The sequence below is a fragment of the Solea solea genome, chromosome 13, assembly GCF_958295425.1.
Source record: "Solea solea chromosome 13, fSolSol10.1, whole genome shotgun sequence".
NCBI lineage: Eukaryota > Metazoa > Chordata > Actinopteri > Pleuronectiformes > Soleidae > Solea > Solea solea.
The window spans coordinates 8620980-8639641 of NC_081146.1; the positions used below are offsets into that span (position 1 = coordinate 8620980).

Here is an 18662-nt window from a genome sequence, read left to right on the forward strand (position 1 = left end):
TGGACAATGCCAGCCACCCTCTGCACACTGTCATCAGCAGCCAGAGGAGCCACAGAAGCCTCAGCAACAGGCTGCTCCTCCCAAAGTACAGGACCAACAGGCTGGGGGACTCGTTTGTCCCCCGGGCCATCAAACTGTACAACTCCTCACTGGGGGGGAGGAGGGCAAACAAAAAAAAAAAAACGGTAAGAACTAAACAAACAACAACCACAACAATAACATAATGTGCAATAAAACCATAGACATGTGCATTAAAACCCTGGGCATTACGGGGTAACTCTAGGTGTGTGTGTACCTATGTGTGTATATGTATGTATATATATATATATATATATATGTATATATGTGTGTATGTGTATATGTATGTATGTATGTGTATATATGTATATATATATGTGTATGTGTATGTATGCATATATATGTATATGTGTATGTATATGTATGTATGTGTGCGTATGTATGCATGTATCTGTGTATGTATGTATATATATATATATATATATATATATATACATACATGTGTTGTGTGTATGTAGGTATACATACATATATAGCATGGGTCACTTTCATTTTTATTTTTATATTTTTATTTTTATTCTTATCTTATTTTATTCTATTCTCTATTTTTAACAGTGCTGTGTGTGGATGCTGGAGCTGTTAATTTCCCCGAGGGAACCTCCCAAAGGGATTAATAAAGTCGTCTGTCTGTCTGTTTTTGTGTTTGTTTTTTTTTGCTGTTGCTGTTTTACCATTGAAGTTGTTGAAATTTGCACTTGATTATTAAACCCTCTTTTAATCAATCTGCATCAAACTCTCCCTAGGGTGACACAGGACAGAACTCTATATGACCTCACCTCTCCCCTTCAGGAAGCCATGGTTAGTCTGAGCCTGACTCTGCTTGAGGATGTGGTAAAGTGTTAGTGTGAGAAAGGTGAAACAAAAAAGAAGATGTAGTTAAGAGCAACACATGAGTTCTTCCACCTCTGTGCTCATTTGGTTTTTGTTGTCACGCTGACAGACTAATCAGTCACCTTTGAACAACCCTCATTAAACATGACTGACACTCAAAACGGTTCTGTAAGAAGCGCCTTCAACTAAAGAAAGTCTTATTTTCCTCGTAGAAAAAGAGATTTAGAAACAATTGCACATATGAAACGAGAAGAAACATTTACATAAAAATGTAAAGGTAAGAAAAATACTAGTGAAAATGAGGTGGGAGGTTAAAAAGAAAGAACAAACAAAAAAATAAACACGAATGAATGAATTCATTAATTTATTTATTGGGGGAATAAGTGAAGAAAGTTAGAAAGACAAGCCTACAGTAACACAGCTTTCCACAAGATCCAATTACATAACATGAGTTGTTTCTTATGTGTGTTTTAGCTGATTTTCTTAGTTTTCTTTTGTTTTTGTGTTCTTTTATTGGCTTTGATGTGTTTTAGCCCTCTTATTGTTGATTTTTATTGCGTGTACTGCACTTTGGTACAGCCTGTGGTGGTTTAAAAATGTGCTTTATAAAATTGGATTGGATTGGATAAATAAGTAACCTCAGAGAGATAAGAACAGAATTTATGGTACAAAAAAAGTAAGATTATAAATCTAGCAAGAATGAAAAAGACAGAAATAGGAGATAAGTTTCATTACAGGAGAATAGAGGAAAGATACCTTATACCTTGTCACATAAAAGTTTATGCTCTCAGTTGGACTGCGAGAATATTAATTCTCTATTGTTTGAAATGTTTGGCAAATATGTTTTTATATTTTTATACAAGAACACAAGAAAAGCCTGTGCTGGATGAACCCAAGAAAAGCAGAATGAGTCAAAGCGATACCATGCAGTATTTCAACCTTCAAATAATGTCTCCAAAACTAAACCAGTTTGAATAGCACCCTGGTCAGAGCCTGAGAGGGTCTGCATTGCCTATACCTACAATATTCAAGACTGTGAAGGTGGTTTACAACACACAATCAGGAAAGTAGTGTGACATATGCTCCAGAAAAGAAGCTTGGTTATCGTAGCTGATGCAACTTAAGAAGGAAATAGCAGAATAAATCAAGGGTTTTAAGACAGTATCAGCAAAATACATGGTCTCAAGATATATCTTGAGTGTGTGTGTGTGTGTGTGTGTGTGCGTGCAGACGTCATCGTTGCCACAAAGCCACGTGACGTCGTACAGAGGGAGGAGGAGGACTGACAGAGAGGACCCAGGACAGGACAGGAGGACAGGACCAGCGTCTCTGCTCTTTGTGAGTGTGACAGCTCTGAGGAAGGAAACCGCCCTGGAACAGTAAGATTGAACCTCTAATAATGTGTCTCTCTCCTCGTGTGATGCTTGTTTTCCCACCTGTTCACGCGCCAAACAAATCAAAGAGTCTTCGAATTAAAGGACGTTTTATTCCACAAGTGATCACCGTTCTTTTTTTTTTGTAAGAGACAGAGTTTATATAATATGTTTAGATATTGCAGTGAAATGTAAACAGAGCCTTTTCCCCGTCACAGGCTGCAGACATGGGTGGAAAAGAGGACCAGAAAAATGTACCCGAGTCCAAACTCGAGCTAAACGGTGATTTAAGGTAAACGCACTTTAATCCGTCAATAATTAATTAGGTAGTGATTTTATTTTATTTTATTTTATTTTAGTATTTCTATTATTTGCGACTTTATAATTTAGTTTCAACGTTATTTCGAAGCAGCCACATAATTATAGTGTGTGTGTGTGTGCGTGCTATGCTTATATAAGTGAAATAATATCCGATGGCTTATTTTATCACTGGAAACTGAAGTCTGAGTTTTGTATTCAGCGTCTTTATATTTGATTCGTTTTTGTCCATGTTTGACTGTCTTCAGTGAGAACAAGGATGACACAAAGAGCAGAAAGACGAAGAAGAAGAAGAAAGAAAAAGAGCCAAAGTTGTCTATGGTTGGCCCCATTGCTGTGGTAAGTGATCAGTTTTCATCTCACTGTGATCGCTGTCTCTGTCTCTCAGAATCAGGACCAGTGTGGACAGAATTATTCTAATTTCTCTAAATTACATTGGCTTTGAGTGCAAAATGTGTGTGTGTGTGTACTTGTATGTTTGTGATGATGAAAAAACTTAAAATAAATGATTAAATAATACAAAAGTGGTTGGTTTTAGTTAAGGTTAGGATAACACTTGGTTTAGTCTGTCCAAATGAATCTAAGTCAGCCTGTGTGTGTGTGTGTGTGTGTGTGTGTGCGTGTGTGTGTGCGTGTGTGTGTGTGCGTGTGTGTGTGTGCGTGTGTGTGTGCGTGTGTGTGTGTGCGTGCGTGTGTGTACTTGTATGTTTGTGATGACGAAAAAACTTAAAATAAATGATTAAATAATACAAAAGTGGTTGGTTTTAGTTAAGGTTAGGATAACACTTTGTTTAGTCTGTCCAAATGAATCTAAGTCAGCCTGTGTGTGTGTGTGTGTGTGTGTCCGTCTGTGTGTATACATCCTCCTGTTGTTTGGGTGGACTCCACCTATCGCCTGCTGTGAGAACACAATAGCTGCCCCAAGTTAAAAGTCGCTTCCTGTTGTGTTTTCGTAGTTGAAAGTGCTTTCATCCAGCCACAGAATCAAGATTTCTCCCCTACAAAATACACATGCTTATTTCTCTTTTTTATGTGTGTGCAGTTCAGGTTTGCAGAAAACTGGGACATTCTGATGATCCTTATTGGGACAGTGATGGCCATGGCCAACGGCGTGGTGCTCCCTCTCATGTGCATCGTGTTTGGGGACATGACAGACAGTTTTGTAAATAGCGCCCAAGTGCCAAATATGAGTGAGTTGTCAGTCACAGTCTGCACACACACACACATCATTCCCATGTATGAAAAGAAGTCATATGTTAACCGTGTCCTTCGTTACCATTTTTCAGATTTTACAGATATAACCAACATAACCAACACTCTGCAAGAGGATATGACAGAGTAAGACTCAAACACAAGCAACTCACTCTCACTATCACATGTTACAGAATATTATGAAATGTGCTAAGCCTCAATTTACCAGACTGTAAACTACCTCATGTGCACAATGATAATAACATATATAAAGCTCTCAGTCATCCAGAGCAAAGATTTCAGGAGTTTCTTTAAGATGTTTCCCCTCTGCTCCAAGACGCTTCTCCAGTTCTGGGGCACTTACACATACAGTACAGTAGTCTGTGTCCATACAGCTGTCTGTACACTGTGCACTCCATGTGCTGACAAGCAGCAGAGAGACAGGCACACACTCAGTGATAACATGGCTGTCACCAGGAGAAACTAATTATAGCCACTATTACTAAAGGCTCACCTAATAAATCTTCAATGAATGGTGTATTGCTGTAACCTGCTGTTAGTCAGTCTTTACCGTGTGGAAATTAAAGTTTGTGTCGTGCACTCCCTTCATCAAAGTCCACAGAGAAAATTGGCGACTTCACATCATGGCAAACAGTTGTTGATCCACTGCTGCCTTCATCAGTAAACTTCAGTTTTACATAAGCAACACAAACTAATCAAAAAAAATAGGCAGTAGTAGACCAGTTTGCTGATTATGTGTACTAGTACTAGAGGTGGGTCAAAATATGGATTTGGGGATTTATCGTCGTCCTTCCTCGTGCAATACGATAATCGATGCACCAGGGCAAATATCGATATTAAAATTAATAAATGAATGTGCTCTAAAGTAAACAGTTTCCTTCACCAGGCGTCGCTACTTCATGTCTTCTTATGGTGGCGCTGCTAAGATGAATGAGGGAAATTTGGGTGGAAGTTACCTGGCTGAAGAAGAGCACTTTTAACTGTTCACAGACGTTTTGTTTACTTCAGTTAGACAGATATCATGATGTATCGCTATATGATTGTCTTGCAATATATTGATTATCAAAACAATCGTTGTATCGTGATATTATCGGTATCGCGGACCATGTATCGCGTATCATATCGTGAGATACCCTGTGATTCTCTCTATGTACCTCATACAACAAGATTAATGAGTTTTTTTTAAGGGCCGTTTAGGTTGGCCCTTAATTAATCATGATTAACATGTTAACACTATTCTATTCTATTCTATTACACATGGTGTTGTTAAAGATCATGTGTGTTATATTTGTAGTGTTTTAGGTAAACAAAGGTCCGATAACCTAAAACCTCAACCAACCTCAACCTTCAGGATGCAGGGACTTTATTTGACAGAGAATCATATAATGTTTTTTTTAAATTATAAATGCCGCCAATCTCCAAATATTTGAAATTTAAGCGGATCTACTGGACTCTTATTTGTCACCAGGTTTGCCATCTACTACTCTATCATGGGAGCTGGTGCCCTTGTAGCCTCTTACTTCCAGGTTTCCCTGTGGACGGTGGCAGCTGGACGGCAGGTCAAACGCATCCGCAAGTTGTTTTTCCACCACATCATGCAGCAGGACATCGGCTGGTTCGATGTCAATGAAACAGGAGAGCTCAACACACGTCTCATGGAGTGAGTACTGGAGAAGCATCACACTGTAATTCAGTGATCCCACTGCAAGCAGGGCCCCTCACATTTGCAAATCTACTGTACATAGACTACATATAAAAATGGATGCAGTGTTCTGGTTTTCCGGTGAAGCTTATCGGGAAATAAAAAATATCAAATAGTCACCAGGGGATGCTCTGCTGGTGGCAAAAAAGAACATTTTCCTGCTAAGTTAATGGTCTGAATTATTAGTTTTGATGTCAATTTTGTAATTCATGTTCCTGTTTAGAGTAAAATAGACAATAGTTGCCACTATCGAATATTTCTGAAGATTTCCCCTATATTGACAAATGTTGTGGTACTTTGGAGATAATTTGTGGAACCTTTGTTTGTATTTGCATGTGTTAGTGATGTCTATAAGATCCAAGAGGGTATTGGCGACAAGGTGGGGATGCTGATTCAGTCCTTCACCACCTTAATCGCCTCTTTTGTCATCGGCTTCACCAAAGGCTGGAAGCTCACCCTGGTCATTCTGGCTGTGAGCCCCTTACTGGGCATTTCAGCCGCACTCTACAGCAAGGTAACTCGCTACTGTATATGCAGTATGGTTATGTTAATCATAAACACACTGGCCTCTGCAGGCGCAGTAAGTTAAATAAACATCCATCATGTCTGAACAGGTGCTGACAACCTTCACGAGTAAAGAGCAGACTGCGTATGCCAAAGCAGGAGCTGTGGCAGAGGAGGTGCTCTCTGCAATCAGGACAGTGTTTGCCTTCAGTGGTCAGAGCAGAGAGATCAAGAGGTGTGTACACCCACTGTGTTATGAAGCAAATACTGGAGCAGGATACACTAAGTTTAGCACCATTTTCCATGCAGTGACCTTTTATATCCTATAAGACAATGTCAACAACCTCTCACCTGCCAAACACGGTGTCAAACATGTACCACACTAATGACATGTTACAAGACAATTTAATATGTAGCCCATTCCTCTATGTTTCCCTTTTAACATTCTATTTCATTCTGTAGTCGATTTACAGCCACAAGTGTTACATGTGATGCTGTATTGTGTTGCCTAGATACAGTGTGTAAAGCCTCCACAAAGTTTTTGTTGTTGTTTTACATATTTAAGGCTAATGTTGTTAATTTCAGCTCATAGAGCCCTAACCTTTGTTTCCATGGATCCAGACAGAGCACTAGCCCTCATGCTTGTGTCCGTTAAACCACAGATATCAAAAGAACTTGGAGGACGCTAAGGAAATGGGAATTAAGAAGGCACTCACTGCTAACATTTCAATGGGCTTCACCTTCTTGATGATCTACCTGTCATATGCCTTGGCCTTCTGGTATGGCAGTACACTCATCCTGAGTGGGGAGTACACCATCGGGAGTGTACTTACTGTGAGTAGGCACATTATAACCAAGTCTGAAAAATCTGTTTTGTTCAGCTAAGACTAACATTTCCTGTGTGTGTCTTTTTAGGTGTTCTTTGTTGTGCTCATTGGAGTGTTCACGATGGGACAGTCCTCTGCCAACATCCAGACTTTTGCCAGTGCCCGTGGAGCTGCACATAAAGTGTACAGCATCATTGATCAGGTAAGGGATTTTATATTTTCTGCCTAAAGTGTCTAAGTCATTGTTAATATCTTTGCTGCTGGACAGTGGTCACTTTGCTCTCCTGGACATGCATCACTGAACTCCTGCAGTCAATAACGTGATGGTGGCTTTTGCTCTTATTTGAACATCACGGGTCACTTGGTTACAGTAGCTTCTACCTTTTGGTGAAACTACACAGAAATAGTAATGTGATTAGTGCTTTTGCTGTTTCTGTATGATGAAAGTAACGTCTGTAGCTTCTCTATATAGCTCAAACATATGAGTAACTTTTGTCTCTGCACATCACAGACCTATGGCTGTATGAATACCACACTGATCATGTGTGTGTCTGTGTGTTTGTTAGCACAAATGTCAAAAACACAAAGGAGCTGTGAAAATAAACATCAGCCTTGTTCAATAAGCTCCCCCTAAGATGACAGGAGCACGAGTTTTAGAAGTGAAGGAAACGTCCTTGACTCTTGATGTCTCCACAGAGACCGATTATCGACAGCTACTCAGACGACGGCTTCAAGCCGGACGTCATCAGAGGAAACATCGAGTTCAACAACATTCACTTCAGTTACCCCTCCAGACCGGACGTTAAAGTATGTCACCCACAGACGACCTCATAGTGTTATGATATCATTCTGTGCTGTCGTAATTAGTGTTGTCTTCATTTGTAGGTGTTAGAAAACATGTCTCTGAGCGTGGATTCTGGACAAACCATAGCCCTGGTGGGCAGCAGTGGCTGTGGTAAAAGCACAACAATCCAGCTGCTGCAGAGGTTCTATGACCCTCACGAAGGATCTGTGAGTGACATTTCCTTTAATATTTGTCGGCATAGCCAATTCCTTCGATCTACAGCAGATACAATCTCTAGAAAAAATAATTGCAGGTCATGAAGGAAATAAAGATGGGCACAGACAGACACAGACAGTAAGTGATACAGACTCACTTACTGTATTTCATTCACGACAGACGACCAGAGGCAAACTCTCCATCTGTGAAACTCTCTGCCAATATCGATGCAGGTTTAATCGTGCTTTCTGTCTGACTCGTTCCTTCTTTAGGTTGCTTTGCAGCATAGGCAGTCGCTGCTGATGTTGGAGTAGCAATTTTAGTTGCTGTAGAATAGCCAATAGGAGAGTCTCTGAACTGATCTCTGATCGGTTACATCTTGTGTCGGGGGCCAGGTGGTAAATTCTCTCTCAGATTACTTGATTTACAATTTGATAAAAGGTTATTTCTGAGTTACTGATCAATAATACCAAAAATATTCTGCCTACTGCACATAATCCTGTACTCAAAAAGGTCAAAACAAGAAAGTGATAGCAATAACTATTAATAATATCGATCATAATAATAATAATAATGATTACAAAAATACGACAGTGACTTAATTAAGGACAAAAATATATACAATACACTTATAGTATGAGAAGTAGTGTCCAATAGTGATAAAATAAGTATATACTGTAATAATAGTATTATTAATATACTATTTTTTTTAACTTGTAGCAGCTGATTTATTCCCAAACTGCTAATTGTGGCACATATAAGCTACATTTTACTTACAGGGCTCTGTTCAACTTTGTTCACATATACTGTACAGTAGCACTTCATAACACCTGTGAACAGACACGATGTATAAAATCAATGGATTTCCTCTTAATGTGTCTAATAATATGCAACAACAATGGTAAATGGAACAAACAGCTGTTTCAAATATGCCTCTGTTCCCTCCCTCACTGTAGGTGTGTATCGATGGTCATGACATTCGTTCTCTTAATGTCCGCTACCTGAGGGAGATGATCGGCGTGGTGAGTCAGGAGCCCATCCTCTTTGCCACCACCATCTCTGAGAACATCAGATACGGCCGACTCGACGTGACGCAGAAGGAGATCGAACAAGCTGCCAAGGAGGCCAACGCATATGATTTCATTATGAAACTTCCCGAGGTAAGAATGCACTCAGAACTCACCGGCTGTCTGTGGTTCTCGAGAAATCTGTCCACCAGTGGCTAATGCTCAGGCTCTTTCCGTTTGAGCAGAGGTTTGAGACGCAGGTCGGGGACAGAGGGACTCAGATGAGCGGGGGACAGAAGCAGAGGATTGCCATTGCGCGGGCTCTCGTCCGCAACCCCAAAATTCTTCTGCTGGATGAAGCCACATCTGCCCTGGATGCTGAGAGTGAGACCATTGTGCAATCTGCTCTGGATAAGGTACAAGACCTTCAGCTAATGTAAATGTAAATTGGATCACTTGGGCTAGTAAAGCCCCCATTTCCACCGACCGGTACAGTCCAGTTTAGATTGGTACATGACAACAATATGCATTTCCACCATCAAACATTGAGAAAGTAACCCGTCCTTACCGTCCTTACCGTCTCAGTTTTTGGGACACTTCTGTCATGGTACCAAACTCAGTGGTCACTATTCTCATGGTGGCGCTAGATACATTGTAGTCTGAATGATCAGAGAATCGCCGTTTCCGAGCAAAACAGAGGTCTCTTATCGTGCAGTTCGCAGCCGTCGCTCAAACAAAACGTGTCGTCTTCTTCCTGTGATAAACAGCCACAGGCCAAGGAGAAAGAAAACAAAACAAGAGTTGAGATTTTCTTAAGGGAAGTTTTCCAACCGATACATCGTTCCTGTCTTCAGTCCTTGCGTTACAGGACATTACCTTCACACTAGCTGGCATTGCCATGGTGTTCTCACAACTTTACCCCTTGAACCCCAAGCATTTGTGCAGACAGTAAATAAACATGGTAGCTCCAGTCCTTCGTACAGCTCACCGTGTAGAGCTGGCTTAAAAAAAATGCCTCATAAATATCAAATATAATATAAATACCCATAACATTTTAGCTCCTTCTTGTAGATCTTAGCATATACTGAACACAAAAACTGAGGCGCATGTACTTGAATGCAGGTCCGACTGGGTCGTACCACCATAGTGGTGGCTCATCGCCTCTCAACCATCAGGAACGCTGATGTCATCGCTGGCTTCCAGAGCGGTAAAGTAGAAGAGGTGGGGACTCACGGCGACCTGATGGAAAAACAAGGAATCTACCATACACTGGTCACCACACAGGTAGTACACACACACAGATAGTTTGTTTGCACTCAAAACCAAATTTCAAAAGAGGCGGGCTTTGGTATTGATTGTGTTTGCGGTTTCCTCCCGCTCTCTCCCAACTGCAGACGTTTGAGAAAGCCAAGGAGGAGAAGGAAGCAGAGAATGAGACACCAGCAGAAGAGAAGAGCCCACTGAGCTTCTCTGAGTCCTCTCTCTACAGGAGGAAGTCTAGAAGAGGCTCCTCCATGACGTCACAGGGAGGGAAAGAGGAAAAAGAGATGGATGGCAAAAACCAGACAGAAGAGGTGAGCTGTTGTGTCAACAGATCAAACAGGCTTTGTGAAAAAGAGGTGTTAAGAAATGGCAGAACTGTTCCTTCTCCACTTTTTGCTTGCTTGATTGGTCGCTCATCAATCCGAATCCATTGTCATTCCTCTTTTTGCCAGATGGAAAGACAACCCAGTGTTGTAACTTCCCTCTTTTGTCTCTCTCTGCAGGAAGAGCACGTGCCCACTGTGTCCCTCATAAAAATTATGAGTTTGAACCTCTCCGAGTGGCCATACATTGTAGTGGGGCTCATCTGTGCTGTCATCAATGGTGCAATACAGCCGCTGTTTGCTGTGTTCTTCTCCAAGATCATCACCGTAGGTCACTGTTATCTGTAGCTGTGCCATAAAAATGAGTCAGCGTTTTTCAGCTATTTTCAGGTTGTTGTTTTTTTGTTTCTCCTCTCAGGTGTTTGCAGAGCCCGATCCAGCAATTGTCAAAGAAAGGTCCACTTTCTTTTCTCTCATGTTTGCCATGATTGGAGTTGTCTCATTTGTCACCATGTTTCTGCAGGTGTGTGTGTTTATACTCATGTTGACGTGCATTCGTTAAAAATCCAGAGTGTAACATTTAAGCAGGTTTACTGGCAGAAATTGAATATACTACCCTTACGTATGTTTACATACACGTATAATAGTTGTAAAATAGATCATTTTCTGTATAGAATAAGCCTATTTGAAGCAGATGTTTACAATGCAGACGAGAAATACACATGCTGATGTCTTCTGTCTTTTTGTACAGGGTTTCTGCTTTGGTAAATCTGGAGAGATTCTGACCCTCAAACTGAGACTCCGGGCTTTCAAGGCCATGATGAGACAGGTGCGTTACAGAAACGGCACTGGTTTCTTTAAAGAAAGTGGCTCAGAGTTTGCAGTAACCTAAACATTGCTTCTTCCATGAGTACATGAATAATCCAAGGGCTCAAAGATGTCAAAGACACAGCCATATGGACTTTGTCCCTCTTCCTTTATCTTTATCACTGTTATGTATGTACATGTACATGCATGTACATGCAGCAGTTTAGCAACATTTTAGTCAAAATGATAACATGTATGTTTATTTAGTAGTTACTGTTTCATGTTCAAGGGAAACAGGGTTTTCAGCCACTTTTAGGCTAAGTAATCTAAAAATGTCTGACTGCTGTTGTTGTTGATGGTTGTGATGGTGTGTTGTTTTTTTTAAAGGACCTTGGCTGGTTTGACAACCCAAAAAACAGTGTTGGAGCTCTCACTACGAGACTGGCCACAGATGCTGCCCAAGTCCAGGGGGTAAGTTTTGACACAGACACATAAAAGAAATGCAATTTGACAAAGACTATCAGCTCAAATCCCTTCCTTCAGCTGTTTAACCAGCCCTTTCATCTACTCAGGCTACAGGAGTTCGTTTGGCCACATTTGCCCAGAACATTGCTAACTTGGGCACCAGTCTAATCATCTCCTTCATATACGGCTGGGAGCTGACGTTGCTCATCCTGACCGTGGTGCCCGTCTTGGTGGTGGCTGGAGCCGTGCAGATGCAGGCGCTTGCCGGACACGCTGCCAAAGACAAGGTGGAGCTGGAGAAGGCTGGAAAGGCAAGGATTCAGAGTACTCAGTACATGAATTTTAAGAGCTTCCTCTTTTTTTTTTTTTTATGGTGTTTTTTATTGCTGAGTCACTGACCTAATACAGTAGACATCATGCTGTGTGTGTGTGTGGTGTCTCCACAGATTGCGACAGAAGCCATCGAGAACATCCGAACGGTCGCCTCTCTCACCAGAGAAGCCAAGTTTGAGTCTTTGTATCAGGAAAACCTCTTAGTGCCATATAAGTATGTTTTCTTTTAACCACAGATGCGTCATCCACTAGCTATTTTTAATCAAATGTCATAAATGTAAATAAAATGTAATAAAACATTCTATTTCGACAGGAACTCAAAGAAAAAGGCCCAAGTGTATGGAATCACCTTCGCCTTCTCCCAGGCTGTGATCTACTTTGCTTATGCAGGATGTTTCCGATTTGGCGCTTGGCTCATCGCGAATGAACGGATGTCTGTTGAAGGAGTTTTCCTGTGAGTAGAGATCAGTTTTCAAGTGCTGTGAGCACTGGTAGATTTACGCCATGCGCAGTAACTGCAGTATTCCTGCCGTGAGGAGTGGCTGTTTATTTGTCTTTTAATCATTAATGTGTAGAGAAGCATGTGAAAGGTGGCTGAACTTCTACCCGTGTTGTTGAATCACATGTGCACGTGGGTTTTAACGGCGGTGATGTAATTCATTGACACGGGTAGGAGGAGTCACTTTACAAAGAGCCTCCACACAATGAGATAGTCCAGAGTTCATTACATGTTTGATCTTGTGACGACCGTAAAACTATAAAACATGTTATTTCCAGGTGACATGTAGCACATCCTCACATTGTGATAACACGTGGATTTTGTGGAAACAGTGAAATATTTTGGGAACCGTGGATAATGTTTTTGATTGTACATTATGACATTGTTGGTTCGACTTGTGAAAACATACAAAAGTATGAACTGGTGCTTTTGTTGTTTGTTTGATTCCCTCTGCCAGTGTGATTTCGGCTGTCCTGTACGGTGCCATGGCCATCGGCGAGGCCAACACCTTCGCTCCAAACTACGCTAAGGCCAGAACGTCAGCTTCCCACATCATGATGCTGATAAACCTCGAGCCTGCCATTGATAATCTTTCAGAGGAAGGAGAGAAATTGGTATGTGTCACAAACCCCCAACACGCCAAAGTCGATATTTACTATACAGCTTTTCACACAAGTGTTAACATATCACTCTTATATCCAGGACACATTTAATGGCAATGTGCACTTTGAGGACATTTCATTTCACTACCCTACACGACCCGATCTGCCCATCCTCCGAGGGCTGAATCTGAAGGTGAAGAAGGGAGAAACGCTGGCCTTGGTTGGGAGCAGTGGGTGTGGAAAGAGTACCATCATCCAGCTGATTGAGAGGTTCTATGACCCCAGAGAAGGGAGAGTGGTAAGAAGATGTTCACGCTCTTGTCTTTTCACCTACTGTCATTTAGCTAATGTTTAGCAGGATGGACTGTTTATAGCTACTTTACAGCCATGCACTGATGACACAGGGATATTATGAGGCCTGTACAGTGCAGTTTCTACTGAATGTCGAGAGTGCTCACAAAACTGTGAGACGATAAAAAATGTTATCACTGAGCCTTCACTGTTTCCTATTCTGGCAGAATATTAACTGGTTTGATTAGAATTCACGTTTCAGCATCCACAGCAAGGGATCACAGGACTTGCTCTTCACAACAAGCTCAGATATCTTTCGTCAGACGACTTTTCCTCTGCCCTGCGTAGCATTTTAGCGTCTTTCAGCTCATCGCTTTGGTTTTGCAGGCAGTATCTCCACTGTTTCGTTTCAATCGTGTCGTAATTAATGTGAGATTTGACCACTGTCATAAGACACAATGTACAGTATAGTCAACTCAGCACCATGTAGGGTTGCTAACTTCCTGATAAAAAAAATTAGGAACGGTTATACGGTTTACACCTCCCCCTCGCTATAGGACTTGGACGACCAATTAAAATTGCACATTTTCTGTTGGGTAGTAATGAAAGACAGACAGATGGAGATGTTCTCACAGCAGGAGGAGGAGGATTTTCTTGTCTGATTGTCTGACGCGCTAAACAAAAGAATTCACTGAGATTTCAAACTAAGTTTAACCTTTTATTATCAAAATAAAAAAGGATAATCGAGTCATGATGACATGCATAAAATCACAAATACGGAATAGATACAAATAGATGATCTTAGACTAAACGGGAAGCAATAAAACAGGAAATAACTGGCTAAGTAACACAATTGTGGTGAAACAAAACATGTGGAAAGAAGGAAACAAAACTGATTTAGAAATATTTTTGAATATATAATGTATAAAGTGTTGTCTTGTAACTTTTTGACTTTGCAAGATTCACTGTAAGTGTGTGCCTAATTAGAGGGTGTGAGACTGTAGTCTTTTCATAGTCTTTGGGTATGGGTACCATTAAGATATACACCGATCAGGCCTAACCTTTTTAACACCTGCCTAATATTTGTTGGTCCCCTTTTGCTGCAAAAACGGCCCTCAAACCATTCCTGAACCCTTTTTGCTTTGTGGCACGCTGCGCTGTGCTGCACCATACGCATCAAACCGTGGTGTACTGTGTATTCTGACGCCTTTCTATCAGAAGCAGCAATCTGTTGGATCAGACCACACGGGCTAGCCTTCGCTCCACACGTGCATCAGCGATCCTGTCGCCGGTTCACCACTGTTCTTTCCTTGGACCACTTTGGATAGATACCGACCTCTGCAGGGAACACCTCACGAGAGCTGCAGTTTTGGAGATGATCTGACCCAGTTGTCTAGCCATCACAATTTGGCTTGTCAAATCCTTACACCTGCCCATTTTCTTGCTTCTAACACATCAACTTTGAACACTAACAGGTGCCATGATGAAGAGATAATCAGTCCTATTCACTTCATTATGTCGTAATGTTATGCCTGATCAGTGTAAGTCAATGGAAACATTTCCCCTTGAGAATAAAGGCTAATGTTATTCAATGTTGACTCAATTTAAAAGGGAACAGATTGTCAAAAGTATTGTCAGTAAAAAGAAATAATAATAATATTTTGCTATGATGTCTCTTTTAGTTGCTGGACGGTGTACATGTGAAGAATTTGAACATTCACTGGTTGAGATCCCAGATAGGCATCGTATCCCAGGAGCCCGTGCTGTTCGACTGCTCTTTGGCCGAAAACATCGCCTATGGAGACAACAGCCGCACTGTAATCATGGAGGAGATAGAGGCAGCTGCTAAGGCGGCGAACATTCACAACTTTATCGTGGACCTGCCACAGGTAAACGCTGGACTGTCCTGTTGCTATGGTTATTGTTTTCTTCTTTTATGAAGCAGTTGTGTTTACAACACCTCAAGGCCATCAATTGCACAAAGATAAAACAGCTAGAACAGCGATATGGTGTGTGTTAACGTGCCAGAGATTATACAAAACCAGCGGGGGGCTGCATTCCATTCACATTTTTGATCGTACATGAGAGGTCAAAAAGTGATGATGATCAGTAACTATCTATCATCAACTTAAGTATCAAACACAGATTTGACATCTACACAACAACTCTTTTCTAAATACTGTTCACATGGAATGCCCATAAAAATGATATGTCGTGTCCTCTCTCCATAAAAGTGTTAAAACAACTTCATTAAATTGTCCAGGCCCAAACATTCTGTGCAATCATTGATGAATACGAGCGGCTCTGATTCCCTTTAATCTTCACTTGACAATTGTCTTTGTTATTTCAGTGAGCACAACGTGATAAAAATAAAAATAATGTTAGTCAAAGGTTATTCAGATGAAATTGGCGCTCGGGCGTGGTGATAAAATCAGCGTTACACTCACACAACAACACAATCAAATATGTACTGCGACAGATAAAACACCATGACACAAGACAAGTACCTGACTCAGTTACTGTGTTTACACTCTCCAAAAATCCAATTATTGACATTAAGACATTATTGATGTTGATGATGTTTCATTCATTGTTATAGTAGTAGTCAAAAAATATGCTTTAATCTCCTTGTGGTAGGTAAATAAAGCCATTATTTTGGTAAATAAAGCCATTATTTTGGTGAGTTTAACAGACATTCACCTTGTTCAACTTATTGTGATTTTATTGCGATGCGTTATAAAATCTTTCACCTTCCCATTCCTATTGGACATTCTGATTATGACTCACAACGTCCACTGCTGTAAAAACTCCAATAGGAAGATAAGATCCATTTATTTCTAATGAGATTATTAATTAAATTAGTGCTTTCTGTGTATGTCATTATTATCAGGGTAAACCGAAAATGCAATTTGGATGGCAGTGTTGTGGAGAGATGTCGCTTTTTCCACAATGACTCCTTCTGTAGTTCACTCATTCCTGTGCAAAGTGCAACAATCAACTCCTCTCTCTCTCTCTCTCTCTCTCTCTCTCTGGTTGCATGAGCAGAAGTACAACACTCAGGCAGGTGACAAGGGAGCACAGCTGTCGGGTGGACAGAAGCAGCGAGTAGCCATAGCCCGAGCCATCCTGCGCAACCCTAAACTGTTGCTGCTGGATGAGGCCACCTCTGCACTCGACACTGAAAGCGAGAAGGTGAGAGTCTCTGTCCCACATGTCATGCTGGCACCAGTGAGACCAACTCACTATATTTTTTGCTTCATAATTAAGGGGGTTGAATGTCCAGGTTTTTCCTCCTTGAAATAACATAAATCACTCGTTTCCTTATCAACCATCACTGATTATAGAACAAATACCATCAGTAACGCAGCATTACATAACTTTTATTGTGTCGCCTGCGTCACTTCCTGTGTGCAGCTAGGGAATTTTGGCGACATTGTTTATATTTAAAAGTTACAGACTGCAGTTTTGACACTATTCCTCAAGTGCTGGCAACAGCAGTATTGCTCAGAATATGTACTGAGATTTAAAGAATCTCTACCGCTTTATCCTCCACGTGATGGTCGTGGGGGGGGCGGGGCCAATCCCAGCTGACACATGGCCGAGAGCCGGGGTCACACCCTGGACAGGTCGCCAGTCCATTGCAGGACCAACAAACAAAGACAAACACCCATTCAGTCTCACATTCAATGTGTTTTTGGGTGGGAGGAAACAGGAGAACCCAGAGAGAACCCACACACACACACACACATACACACACACGAGGAGAACTTACTCCACACAGAAAGGCAATACTGCGAGCCACTGTACCACCATGTGGCTCTCAATGTGTGCTTGTTATAATATGCAGATGCTGCACTAGTAGATGTGATTGGATACATCCATAAAACAATACATATGACAGAATGAGCCAGTAGCCCCCTTTTCCACCAACGTATCCAGGAACTTTCATTAACAGGAAATTATTTTCCCAGGGAAAAGAATTCCTGAATCTGTAATCTGAAAACATTTATCACGGCAGCGGATCATCGCTTGATTGTGTTTGTTTCCCCAAAACCCTTTTCATTTTAATAAAGAAGAAACTGCCAGTGAAATGTTCCAATTAACAGAGAAAGACGTGAAAGTAAAAATCCTCACCGTTGTCACCGACATGTTGCTCTCTGCAGGTGGTGCAGGAGGCGCTGGACCAGGCCAGCCAGGGGAGGACGTGCATCATCGTGGCTCACCGTCTGTCCACCATCCAGAATGCTGACCGCATCGCCGTGTTGCAGGGAGGAGTTGTGGTGGAGCAGGGGACACATCAACAGCTGCTGGCCAAAAAGGGAATCTATCACATGTTAGTCACCACGCAGTTGGGCCATAATAGGGATTAAGAGGCCAGGGAGAGGACACGGAGTGCAACACAACACAACACAAACTATTTTTATTTCTCTGTATCAAGATGACTGTAATTACACTCCTGTGCCTTTTACTATCAGCCTTACACCTCACATTTGTGTAGCTGGGTCTGATCCTCTTCAGTGTCGTACACTTGAGTTGTGTCAAGACAAGTTACCTGTCAGTAAAATGTGAAGCACTGATTATTGTTCATTAGTTGTCAGCTAACATTATTGTGTTATTCAGGGAACACACAGTAGGAAATGAAAAATACAAACTGTATGATCTACTATTTAGCTGCATTTGTTTCGGGACCCCTCTGTTAATGATGGCCTACTTAAATTTTTATTACAAACACCATTTGTTTACTATAGCAGGTTTAAATATGTGCCATGGAAACACTGTTGTATTGATTGCTCTCTCGTTGTCTCTTGTAAAAAAAAAAAAAGTATTGTATTTATACTCTGTGACTGTATGGCCAGTGCTTTCTCCTCTAAGATGGAGCTACTGAAAGTCAACGCTCTGTTGCTGATCCTATTGTGACCAAAATACTGACAGCTAACAATACTGATTTATTATGCATCATAATACATTTAACTGATCTTTGGCACTGAAATCACCTTCTACAGATGTGTTTTGGGGAAATTGTTTGATGAATACTTTGATGAACAGTTTGGGTTAATGATGTAAACCTTTTTGTTTGTACACAAACACAGAATTACTAACCTTTTTGAGAATATGCTTGTATATTAAAGTTTAGTATGCAGGGGTCATTGCCTCCTTTTAATATCATTGTGTTTAAACACATATATGTTGAGCATTTTTATTTTTCAGTATTCATGTCCAGAGGTGA

At 41.1% G+C, this 18662-nt stretch overlaps 1 protein-coding gene across 1 annotated transcript; it reads left to right on the forward strand.

The window, feature by feature from the left end:
- The first annotated feature begins 2131 nt into the window (after positions 1 to 2131).
- Positions 2132 to 18580, forward strand: abcb4 (ATP-binding cassette, sub-family B (MDR/TAP), member 4). The gene is made up of 28 exons (XM_058648197.1): positions 2132 to 2288; positions 2501 to 2574; positions 2849 to 2939; positions 3643 to 3790; positions 3887 to 3938; positions 5281 to 5472; positions 5857 to 6028; positions 6129 to 6253; positions 6681 to 6852; positions 6934 to 7047; positions 7542 to 7652; positions 7731 to 7856; positions 8802 to 9005; positions 9098 to 9268; positions 9975 to 10136; positions 10247 to 10426; positions 10619 to 10765; positions 10857 to 10961; positions 11190 to 11267; positions 11633 to 11716; positions 11818 to 12021; positions 12157 to 12257; positions 12357 to 12497; positions 13000 to 13156; positions 13245 to 13442; positions 15118 to 15324; positions 16481 to 16627; positions 17599 to 18580. The coding sequence occupies exons 2-28, from the start codon at positions 2510 to 2512 to the stop codon at positions 17803 to 17805; spliced, it is 3861 nt and encodes a 1286-aa protein (XP_058504180.1). The 5' UTR covers positions 2132 to 2288; positions 2501 to 2509; the 3' UTR covers positions 17806 to 18580.
- Positions 18581 to 18662: the final 82 nt, after the last annotated feature.

Coding starts and splice junctions, on each gene's coding strand:
- abcb4 (XM_058648197.1), top strand. CDS start 2,510: ATGGGTGGAAAAGAGGACCAGAAAAATGTACCCGAGTCCAAACTCGAG. Junction 13,157..13,244: donor CAGAGGAAGGAGAGAAATTG/GTATGTGTCACA, acceptor TCTTATATCCAG/GACACATTTAATGGCAATGT. Junction 15,325..16,480: donor TTATCGTGGACCTGCCACAG/GTAAACGCTGGA, acceptor TTGCATGAGCAG/AAGTACAACACTCAGGCAGG.